Genomic DNA, 12,765 nt, shown 5'->3' on the forward strand with positions numbered 1-12,765 from the left:
CATTTACCTTACCTTTACTTTGATGTGATAGGAGATATTGCTCTGTATCTTCTGGGTTTCTATTGTATGAATCTATCAACACAACCCTAGGACTATCAAAACATTCTCAGAATACATTGTGTGCGATAGATACTCAAAGGTGAGCTATGTAGCCCCTGCTAACATGTGTTTCCTGTTTTTTGCACCTCTTTTTTTTTGCCTTTTTTTGTCTGACCAAAGCTCCAGGATGGGTTTTCCACGTGCACACAAAAATAATTTGTAATTTGTAGAGAAGCCACATACCACACACACATTCTTGCTCTGATGTGAACACGATTGTGAGATCATCAAAGTGTTCTTTTTGAAGAGCTTTCCTTCTATTATACTTTTATTGTGGTAGTCTTCACGATGTTCCCTCTGTTTATCTGCAGAAGTGGACAAGTGTGTGTTTTAACTCTGTTTTATTTGATATTCTTTCTTCAAGGGAGAGATAAACAAGAGTATGATCACGGAAAACATTAATGTTTTCAGAGCTTGGCCAGAGTGTTGAATGGAAATATGAAAACGATGATAGGAAGGTGTAAAGTCTTTTTTGTGTCTATTGTGTTCAGATCTCCCTGATGATCAGTAAGAAATATAAATTCTTACAAGGAATTTTATTTCTTGATTTTTTTCCCTGTAGGCTACAAACAATTTTATTCTTCGATAAGCATTAATATATGATCCTTAAATTGACCTTACATCAAATTTGCATGTAGACTAATTCTGTATTTAAAATCTGTTTTTAGATTTATTCTTTACTTTCTCTCAGACTGTTACTGGGAGACACTGCTGAGGCTGCAGCTGAAATAAGCAATATAACTGCCTCTTAAACACTAATGGAATCAAATACTCATTATAATCCATCAGTTTCTCCCGTGCTGTATAATAGAGTTCTGATACTGAGAAGTTGGTTAACTTATACAGGTAACCTTTTTCCTAGTTTTCTCTCCTAGTCTCAAATAGGCCAAAATATTATTAATATAGTAGTTTTCGCCAGTCTTACTGACTCACACACTCATAACTACTGTACAGTGCTTTTCCTCTTATATTGCTGCTTTGTCTGGAGCAGCTGTGTTGTTTTCAGTCTGTATTGTGTTTAACTGCTCCATCCATCCATCCATCCATCCATCCATCCATCAATCCATTTTCTTTCACTTATCCGGGTCCAGGCCATGAGGACGTCTCCTCCTCTCCGAAGCCATCTCCTCCAACTTTGCTTTCATGCTTAACTCTCTCGTACCAATGTACCCTGCCTGGGATACATTTACCGGGGCCCCACCCTGGAGCCGGGCCTTAGCCCATGGGCCCCTGCCCAAAATAACAACATAGACCTGCCCAACACCTCCAGGAGTCACTGTAAGGGTTGGGTGCAATGTATGTTGTGCAGCGGGGGCCATGGTGGTCCGATCTCCTGTTATTGAGGCTAACTATTGGGACATGGAATATCACCTCTCTGGTGAGGAAGGAGACTGATATAGTTGAGATATAGCTGGGCTCACCTCAATGCACATCTTGGGCTCTGGAACCAGTCTCATGGAGAGGGGATAGACTCTGTGCCAGTCTGCAGATCCCGTCAGTGAGAGGTTGCAGGCAAGATGGGTATTCTTGCATCTCCTCGGCTTGCTACCTGAACTTTGGGGATTTTTCCAGTGGATGAGAGGATTATTTCCCTTCGCCATCAGGTCGGGGAATGAGTTCTGACTATTGTGTGCTTATGCAGCCTTCTTGGAGTCTAATAGCTTCATATTTTTCTAATTTTCTAATTTAATCTTTCTTAGTGAAATCAGCAGCTCTGCCGAAAGTAATTATCCATGTTTGTGATTGGTCAGATGCTGCCAACACTACCTCTTTCATCTAAACCCGTAGAGGAAACCCTGAGCTAACTTTTGATGAGTCGATATTAGTTGAAATTAGTTGAGCATTGTGTATTATCCTGACTGAAGATGTTGGGGTAAGTGCATGCAGATATAAAGATGCTGAACTTATTTTATATTACAGGCTCAGGACCAATGCATGTGCACTTGAAATTTACTTTGACTCTGCAAGTAGTTTTCATCTGTAGTGGCTCGATAGCCATCCAAAAGTAGTACACAGAGCACTGTTAACACAGGCATGTGGAATAAAAGAAAAAAGCAGTTCATTAACACATTCACATCATGTATGTTTGTAGTCTGTGTCCAGGCCAAGCCTTCTCATTCTCTGAAGAGAGCATAGACCAGCAGTTACCAGATACACAGTGTGGAGCTTCACATCGAGAGTTTCATGTTGCCTCGTGCAGATTGCTCCATCCCTTCAAAACAGGGGTCCTGATCAACCACTGGCAGCCATACAGTGACCAGGACATGACTGGCAGTGTTCCTATCTGCAGTCACTGCCAACTCTGTTTGTTGCACAGGCTGAGCCAAATACATCGCTGCCAAGATTTGAACCTGGGTGAAAGCACGTTTATTTTAGCCTTATTTCCTCACAACATGAAGGATCAGGGTGCAAATCCCTCTGGGGATTTTTGCTCTCACCATCCTGTCCCCATTAAACAAAGCGAGCTCCGTGTTGACATATACAATTCAGAGTAATTATTTGAACAGTTAGCAAGTATGTGGGAGCACTTTACGCTGTGCAGAGAATTGCAGAATTCAACTTTACAGTTAGCCCTACATTTAAGATCATTGTTTCACTAATAATTGAAATATTCAGTGTTTTTGGCTAAATGTGAGTGTACAGAATACTCATATATACACCTTTTAAATAATCATTAACAATAATAATTGTGTTTTTTGTTTGGTTGCAATACATGCAAATCAATAACAGAACCATCAGCAGGCCTGGGAGATCACGTGGTTTGCTTTGGGATGAGATGCTTCGTCTTATCGCCACTTTCCTCGTGAGGCTTGTTGTATTTGATCTGAGTATAGAAATGACTTCTTTTAGAATTTCTGGCTTTTCTGTTTTTGAAGCTTACAACTTATGATGAATTCAAGAGAAAATGTCCTAAAGAGCATATGTAAAAGTTATTTTTTGATGCATATAAGTAACATTCTTGTCATCCAGCCTTAATCCTTTCTACATCCCACTGCTAATGCAATGTAGAACACAGTGCTGGGTTTTCTACAGCTGACACAGGTGCTTTTAAAAAGCTGGATCCCGTATAGTGTAAATTATTAAAATTTTGCATGAAGATGCAGCTTAAAATAAGCACAAGGATAGATGTGATAGTACATGTTCACGTCAGGGTGTTGTTGCCACTTCACAGCATTCAAAAGAAGATGAACATGCTACTAGACACTCTCATAGGAGATAATTGGCAGGTGTTATCCCTGTACAGCAGTCTCGTACAACCATGTATACACTCAGCTGCGGCTAACTAAACAAAAAATAATTGCAGGTTTTCTGCAGGTTTTCATGGACGTACCAAAAACTGCAGTTCTTGGAGTGACCTCTTGAGGCTGGTAAAGCGAGTCAGTCCCCATAGACTGCAGTGTTAAAATGCCCACATGACAAGCATTAAAGACATGTAGTCTGTACAAAAAGGATTGCATTAACTCAAGCTATCAACTTTTTAATGACTCGTCCATTCATGTGCCGCTAAGTCTTAAAGTTGCAACGACTCTGTGACTGGCAGGTGTGCCAATACAGGGCAGCTGTACCTGACAGCTGTCTGCTGAGTTTCATGTCTGTTATGAGCCAGTGAACAACCAGGTTTGCTGTGTGGGATTATGTGACAAAAAATCAAAGCCTGCTGTGAGTTACAGGCCAAGAGGTCAGAGCACCAGTTTTGATAAGAGAAGTTATTAGCTTATTTAACATTCACTAGCAGGTATGTGCGACTGTGCATAAATGCTAATGAATCTATGGATACAATTTCCTATCCTTGTAAATATGATCACTCTTAGCTCCTTAAAAAACAACAGGGTGGTGGCCAAAATCAATTGGTAATATCATGCTGATGGTGTCCATTCTTTACATACAGTCTGATTTAAAATAAAATACAAATTTTGCAACACGGTTGCAAAATTAGCTTCTATTACAGAAATAGTTCACTGGCATGTTTTTGAAAGCATTTAAAGTTGACTCTGTGTTCATTTTAGATAAGGAAAGGTTAGTTTAAAAGATTATTGGGATTTTCCAGAGGCGCTGAGTCACGCTTGACTCTCCTGATTTGCATAAAGACATAATGATTATGCAAATGAGGAGCTGTGCAATATATTCCATGCCAGAGAATATTGCATAGCTTGTTACAATGAGGAGACGCATGGACATGATTGATCCTGTGAACATAATGGTGACTTGTGATTAGGGTAAGTTCCCAACTAAATGAATGGGAGTCAAAGTAATATCCTCTCAAGTTCCAAAAACACAGCAGAGTGTGTGTGTGTGTGTGTGTGTGTGTGTGTGTGTGCACCGGATAATTCAGGTAATTGAATAGGCTGCGAGAATCAAGTGTGCCATGAGGTTCCTGCCAGAATGAACTCTTATAAGTAATACCTACACACACCTGTACACACTCACACACACTCACACACAGCACTGAATCACTTTTATCAAATTTGAGTGTATCCTGTGCCTTGGGGCTTGTGTTATTTGTTTTTTCCTGTACCCTCCTCGCTTTCCTTTTTTCTCTGTAATTCCCTGTTCTCCTCCAATATCATGCAACTATAAACGTAATTTCTCAAACCTGACTTCTTGGGAACTGAAAAAAGAAAGTTTGATATTTGTTTTTTTTGTCTCCATTCTTTAGAAGCCATGTGTGAAACTTTTAGTGCATTCCACCGCCATAAAGTCTAGCGAGCACCAAGCACCATAAAATGTCCCAATAAAGAAAAAATTGGTGTCTTTTTACTAACTGCTGTACTATGTTATCACTCAGAATACCCTTTCTTTGCAGTATATCAGAAACAGCTGCTGTTGCATCACAGGCAGACACCCGCAGTTTCCCACCTTTTGAAGCAACACAGTGTACAGAAAGACACAGACCTGAATTCTTGCCTTGCACTTTAAGTAAATCATTTATTTAATGGGACAGTTTGGATGTGAGAATGTCATTTTTATTGGACTATTTTAAATGTGCAAGTGAAGACCCGCGAGCAGGACTGTCCTTTTTTCTCCCTATGTCTGCAGATTCCTCACATAAAGTCTCTCTCCATTATTCAAAGGAAATATCTAATATTCATACCTAAATGAAAGCTGTTCTATAATGTAGTGTGAAAGAGGGGAAAGATGGGGGCAAGGGACAAGGAGGAGGGGCTGCAGGTCGCGGGTGTGTGTGTGTGTGTGTGCGTATGAGTAAAAAGGGCAATTAGACGAATCAGTCAAAGGGAAGAAAAACTGTGCAATGTTTTCCAAAGTGGTCAAAGGACAATCCTCACCCGCGTTTGGGCAACAAAGTAAAACGGCCACATGTTACTCTGTGAGTGATTAAAGTGGCTGAAGACTAAACACTCATAAAGAAGGAGGCTGTTCTGTTATCGTGGAAGTTGTCTGGAGAAAAAGAGACAATTTTTTTTGTTTTTTTTTAAAAGAAAGGACAGATTGACAGCGCTCCTCCCATTCATCTCTGCTGCATGTCAGTTCACACTGTGTGTGATGTAGGGCAATGCTGTCTCGCTACATCGTGTCTCAGTTAAGGGTCATATTCTCACCATTCTTTCCTACACGCCTCAATGACTTCATCAGCTATCCTCCACCTCCTCATCATCTGCCCATGTGTCGCTTTTTCTGTGTGTGTCTCTCTCTCAAACGCCTCACTTCTGTCTTAAGGCCTTTTTTTTCTGTCTTCATGAGTCTTCTCCTCTCCGTCAATTCCCATCGGTTTCCCCCCTCAAATCTTCCTGTCTGGCGCTGTCTGTCTTTGTCAAGTGTATTTCTCTTCTCACTGAAGTCTGTTTGTTGCTTAATCAATTCACCCAACTCTTTCCTTCCCAGCTATTGTCCAGGCTAATTAAGCACAATTCAGCCTCCTCCCTAGATTAAATCATGCTTTCGACTCAACTTTAAGTTTTGATTGACAAAAACGCACTCAGTGTTGACAAGTTTAACAGCACTGCAGCTCGTATGAGCACAAAAATGTTAAAAAGCAAGCTTTTAAATTGACCATGTGCCCTCTAATGCTAGCTTTGTCAGGGCAACAAACCAAAACAAGCTTAAAGACGCTCAACATTTCAGTAGTGCTGAAGGGCCACAATGAGCAATCCTTCTACATTTAATTTAGCCATTTGATTGACCTTTAAACTAGAAAAATATGGGTGATTGTAATGTGACTAAACAATCAGTGGAATGAATAACTTAAAGTCTTGGGAAATAAGAAGGAAGAGCAGCAGTTTAATCTGTAACATTGCCTCTGCTTTTGTCAGACTCCTCAGATCTTCCAGATTAAATCATCTAGGATTACCACCAGTCAGCTGAGAAGGCGATATATATATAAAAATCAGTTAGAGCACAAGCACAGGGAGGTATTATGATCGTAAGATACTAACTCTATTATTAATAAATCACAAAAAAAGATTGAAAATTGACAGCCTCCTTACCATTGCTTCCAGAAGTACACTTAAACGCCATTAGAGAAAGGGAGATGACAAAAGGAATATAAAATATACAAGAAGTGGCAGGAGAGCAATATCATAACAGAGGTTTGAATGAAGGTCCTTGAATGTTTCCCTCCAGGTTTAATTTCCTGGTTTCTCAGTTAACCGCGGGGTGATGATTCCTCCTGATGCTGTGAGAAAGACAGAAATCATTACGCCACAGAGAGGAGAGACTGAGTCAATGCGAATAAGAAGGAAATAACAGAAAGACGAAACGCGCGTGAAACACGCCTTGATCAAAAGGAAAGTGCTAAACGAGCGTGAGCGAGCGGAGTAGAGACTGAGTGGAGGGTTAAGGCACAGATGAGGAAGCAGAGAATCAGGTCAAGAATGAGAAAGCCTCACTAATGGGGCTGCACGACAGTCATTTAAATGTATGCATGTTTATGAAAAAAATGAAAATAGCCCGAGGGCAGCCTAATCTGTAAGACAAAGTGAGTTGACATTTTGTGTGTGTTTGCCCACAAGGAAAAGATAAGAAGCTGCTGACAGGCTCAAAAATAGCCGTGTAGGAATGATGGGCTCAAACAAACAACATGCCCCGTCTCTCTCTGACCTTCTCTCTCTCTCTTTTCTGATTGATCTGCCTTTCCCTACAGTCTCTCTCTGTTTACTCCACTTTTTTAAAGCTTAATCTTAATTCTGGTCACTCTTGTTTATCTCGCTCTATGTTTCATATTCAGTCTTTTTCGTGTCCATAGGGACTCAGGGGAGTGTACTTTGTTTGATTTTTTTTCTCTCTCTCTTTGGGTAACTCAAAAACTACTCAGTTATGGATGGATGGATGGATGGATGGTGGATGGATGGACAAATGTCTGGCTGTTTGTACTGGGATGTGACTGTCGGGCTGTATGAGGGGAGACTGCTGTTTAACGATAAGAGCACAGGAAGGGTTGCCACAGCAACAACTGGGACAGGAAACAGCCTTAAGATATGTAAAAAAGACTTGGATAGAATGGGAAGGGTAGCAGTATTACGACTTGAAACAGCGAACTCTTTTCTACAGATGAATCCAGCAAACAGTGTGCGTGTTTAGCCTTGTAGTGACAGTGACATGGGTCACATTAGCTGGTAGCCCTTGTTACTGATGACTTAAGCATTCTGCCCGTGATGCAGCTTTGTTGTTGTGAGGCTGACCTGTATAAAAACTTTCACGATAACATCACACACAGCCGATTTGCTTTAATCTGCTCTGTGTGATTAACACGGCACCTAATAAGGGTCATAGCGCACTAATGTTACACTACAATACCAAAAGTAATCTCTCACCCATCAAAATCATTGAATTCAGGTGTTCCAGTCACTTTCATGTCCACAGGTGTATAAAATCAGGCACCTTGACATGCAGACTGCTTCTGCAATCAGTTCTGAAAGAATGGGTCGCTCTCTGGAGCTCAGCGAATTCCAGCATGGTACAGCGATAGGACGCCACCTGTGCAAGTTCAGTTGTGAAATTAAATACTAAATATTCCACAGTAAGCTGTTAGTGGTATTATAACAAAGTGGAAGCGATAAGGAACAACAGGAACTTAACTACAAAGTGGTGGGCCATGCAAAATCTGACACAGTGTCTGACTGCATTGTGCCAACTGCAAAGTTCAGTTTGGGAATGGCCCCTTCCTGTTTCTACATGACTGTGCACCACTGCACAAAGCAAGTTTGGTGTGGACGAAGTGGCCCGACCAGAGACCTGACCTCAAACTGAAGCGTGACCTGCGTTTGCAGAACGCTCCCCCTAAATACTTTTAAAGCTCTAAGCAGCTGTTTAACAATCCTCAGCTGGGAGTGATGATAGCAAAGAAATTAGTCATGAAGAGACTGCTAAGAGGTCAGGCAGCAAAAACAGTCTTGGAGGTTTTGGTCATAACATTTCCTTTTAACACATTAATCCTGCATGTTGAAAGATTATACTTATCTGGCGTGTTTGCCATGATTCAGGTAGTAGCATAGAGAGGATGTCAGTGGTTCAATCCTCAAGCTTCTATAGTTCACATGACAAATGGTTTTTGGTTAAGATACTAAACCCCAAACTGCTCCTGTGATAGATGTTTAAAAATAATAACACTTAAAGCAATGTGTGAATGTGCATTTTAATATAGAAGTTTGAGTTTGCTACAGGAAATAAAGCAGCAAAAGAGAGATTTTGTTTTTCTATTTTTATTTTTCCCCAGAGTGAATGACGAAGCAGGAAAAAAATAAAAGCTCAGTCCGATTATCCAGCTGTCCAAATCTTTCCCAAGTTGCTGGACTGCAGCTGAATCACCGGATCAGAGCAAAGCGGAGGCGGTCCTGAAAAGCGATTGTGGAAAACTAATAAACACTCGATTGGCTCGATTATTTAGCCCCTCCTGAACCTACTAGTGTTACATTGTTCTTAAAAATTGCATTTGCGGTTTCAGTGGTGACCTGTGTGAACCGTGTCCTGTGTGGAGGAATGTATCTGACAGCTTCTTTTTGTGTTTGCGTTCGCTCTTTGCAGTTCTCAGCGTTTCTCTACATCGGGTGTGAGGTATCCACTAAAAAAAAAATACTGCCACAGATTTACTTTGCACAGGTGATCAAACAGGTCATTGTTACATATCATATCAAACCTGGGCAAAGACCTGATAAAATCATTTTTTGGCTGGGGAAAAATAACAAAACACAAAGCATTCGAGCCAATAATGCTTGAAATATTTTATTTATCAAAACCAACAGACTGATTTTTTTTTAATAAAACAACAGAAAAAGACACAATAAATTATTTAGGTAAAGCATACAGTTTTGTCTTTAATATATTTTGAATGGAGCAACAGAGGTTGACTTTTGTTTGTTAAAACAGACATCAACAGCATTTCTCTGAGTTAAAACTACTTAGCCACCTGTTGAAATTCTCAGAATGGAAACTCTGAAATAAATCTCTTTGAAAGGTACGATAATCTCAAATGTTCCCAAAGGCCCTCTGTTTGTGTTTGATCTAATAAACTAGTTAAAGTTTTACGCTGAGATACATGTGATCTCATATTCAAGAGCTGCAGGAGAAAACAAAACAGCTACATGGAAAAAAGAGCATGTCACTGGAGCATGCAACAGTGGAATGTGCTGATAACAGCAGCAAACTGGCAGACACAGGATGCACATGCTCACATACACACACACACACACACACACACACACACACACACACACATGGGTGCACAACCACAGGTCCTGCTACTTTTATAATACATCAATTTGCATGTAAAAACTATTCCTTTGTTTTATATGCATGGTCCAGAAATTGCAGCAGCTGATGTCTTTATGCGCTCTAAAAAACAAACCTCACTACTGTTGGTTTTAAAGATTCCACTTAAGTTGGATTTATTGGAGAAAGTTAACTTGAGTCATTTGTGTTATTTCAACACGATAATGTGCATTTAAAAATGTTTTAGCCTAAAATGTTGACCTGGCAAAACATTTTGTTGAAATAACATAAATGACTTGAGTAAATGCAGCACAGTGGCATGGTAAGAATAAGAAATAAGGTCCTGGCCGTCTAGTCAGGGCCTTTGTGTGTGGAGTTTGCATCTTCTTTAAGCGTCTGCGTGGGTTCTGTCTAAGTACTCTGGCCTTTTCCCACAGTCCAAAGACATGGGTCAGGTAACATAACGAGTAGTTTAATGATTTACTTTTTCCTGGTTATAATTAAGTAATGTACTGCATTACTTTTAAGAAGTGTTTTGTGTAATATGTGTAAACATTACTTTCTGAGTAATGACCCCAACACAATGACAACAGTGGGGAAATACCTCAGTTGAACACACAGCATGAATTTAACTTGCAGAATGTCTCTGATATGCTGATTAGTGATGGTGATGACTCTAAGCGGAGTCAATGAGAACCCAATGAGAATCGATAGGAAAAACAATTTTCTGAGTGTACCAAAAGTCTAACAATGAAACAACACATAGAAATTAAAAAATATATATTAGCCACTAAGAGATGATTTGGCTTTTGTTTAAAAAAATCATAATTTACGGCCAGATGTTTGTTGTGTAAAGTATCTGTAGTCACTTCTAGTCCCTTCTACATACACCTGTACACTTTACCAGCAGAGCGCCTTAGAAATCTGTCATTCTACCTAAACTTACCCAGATTTGTCATTTATTAATAATAATTCAGTGTTACAATGGTGAGCATTTCATTTAATGTCTAGCTTTGCTGCTTTGACTCTCTATTAAACCGACAGCTACACACACACATGCACACACAGTCACATGGTGAGCATTCACATGCTTGGATCCGCTGCCAGCTCTTACAGACTGTTGGTAACCCTCCACCCTTTAAACAAAAGGACCTCTTCCTGCGCTGCTACAGGGGGACTGACACGCATACACACACTCAAGTGCTGCTTGTGTTATGAGCAGAGATCAAGAACATCGCTCACGGTAATTCCCACAGATCTCTGCAAACTTACAGAGCCGTGTGTGAGACTGTGACACACATGAGCATTTAGAAAATAGAAGAAAAAATGTGAATCTATCATAAAAGCATCGCTCTCCTCTCATCCCGACGTGCTGGTGATCTACAAATAGAAGGCTCGATTTCCCCTTTTCCATCAGCCTCCTCTCCTATAAACTTCCTGTTTCCCTCTCTCTATCCTCTGCTGTGCGTTCAGGGTCTAAGTGTCGCGGTTTTATCCGCGTTAGCAGAATTCCGCTTAGCAGCTGGAATGCCAGGAATGCTTGGAAAATTGGGCACAGTGCAGGAGCCGGATCTGACATTTTCTTTGATGTGTTCGAGTCGGAGGCAGCGAGAGAGAAAGAAAAGAAAGATGCATGAGCTGTGTGGATGGACGGACAGATAACGAGGAGGATGATATCCAGACAAAGTAGAAGAAGCCTCAGGATCCTGTATAAATAACTACAGTGTTTGGGGTTTTGGAAGCCTGGAGTGGATGTGTGTGCATGTAAATGTGTTAATGTGGAGGGCTGTAGTTAGCCTGGAGGTTGTAGTTCATATCAAGATAAAGTGTTATTTTTGTGTAAACTTCCTTCAGCCCATCCCGCCCTCCCCCCCTCTCTCCCCTTCTGTTTCACACTCACTCATCTCAGCATGCTCCTGGCAGTTGCCTGAAGTTTCTAGAAACAGTCTTATTTTAACACAAAAAATGCAACAAAACATGTGAAATAAAAGCAAAAGACTTCTTTTCTAGGCCTTGGAGAAAAATTCAGGTTCAGTTCAATCAGGCTGGCCTCCCTTACAATCCTTTCATCAAAATGTAAATTTAAGTTTACAACAACGACGGTTTTAAAATTTGGGAGGAAAGAAATTGGATTGACTTTAATGGGAATTTCTTTGGAAGACATTAACACTCATACCATACATGTAATGTTTAAATGCAGCACGAACAGTGAAGACAGAAATACCAAGTTGCAGGAATGGTAAATAGCAAACATTGGGATGGGAGTTGCATTTACAGGATTTACAGGTTTGACCCATAGACAGAGGAAAGGTAAGTCATGACGCGAGCTGCAGTTTACAAGTCAATTGTTACCTTCTTCTTTGCTGCATGTTTGTCAGCGGTGCTATTATTATATGAAGTCCATTGCAAAATAGATAGAAAGGACAACTCGTCTAACAGTTCCAGATGTGTCCGCCTCAGCGAGGGGGCTGGGAGGGACACGCGCACTCACACTGTTCATGATGTGAGAGGAAAATTTCATCAATGACCCAGCGAACCTTTGGACTCTGATGGCGCTGATACCGAATGGGGTCTGGAGCGTACTTCAGCACCTAGAAGAGGCACAGAGGGAAAAAAAATGGTAAGGGCGCAGAATGGGAATGAAAATGGGCACAAATTATTTCTTGTTTTCTTGTTTTCCGTCTCGTTGCCAAACGTTGTTTTGTGTTGTCAAGTGATTGTATTTGTTGAATCCCGTTTGAATGTAAAAGAGAAAATATCAAGAGGAAGCACACCAGTCGTGACAAAACACTACAGGAGTTCAACAACAACAACAAAAGAAGAGGAACTGCTACCTGAGAGGATTTGAATATGTCAGAAAACCTGGCTTTGAAGCAAGTGGGGCAGGTCAAAAATGTAGATTACAAAGTCAAGGATGATGGGGTAGTCATGAAAAATCATCTTCTCCTGGCTTTTCGGGAGTTTCTGTTCTCCCTGTTTATTATAAGTGGCTACACTAAAAAT

The 12,765-nt window shown here is 40.6% G+C and overlaps 1 protein-coding gene across 2 annotated transcripts in view; it reads right to left on the bottom strand.

Annotated features, from left to right (window-relative positions):
* Nucleotides 1-10,283: 10,283 nt before the first annotated feature.
* Nucleotides 10,284-12,765, bottom strand: part of pdgfd (platelet derived growth factor d) — a 51,569-nt gene continuing 49,087 nt past the window's right edge. For both annotated transcript variants that reach the window (XM_013269387.3, XM_005474649.4), the window contains one exon: nucleotides 10,284-12,353. In XM_013269387.3, coding sequence (XP_013124841.1) covers nucleotides 12,219-12,353 — 135 coding nt within the window. In that variant the 3' untranslated portion in view covers nucleotides 10,284-12,218. The remainder of the gene's footprint in view (nucleotides 12,354-12,765) is intronic.

The sequence above is a fragment of the Oreochromis niloticus genome, linkage group LG14 (assembly GCF_001858045.2).
Source record: "Oreochromis niloticus isolate F11D_XX linkage group LG14, O_niloticus_UMD_NMBU, whole genome shotgun sequence".
Lineage (NCBI taxonomy): Eukaryota > Metazoa > Chordata > Actinopteri > Cichliformes > Cichlidae > Oreochromis > Oreochromis niloticus.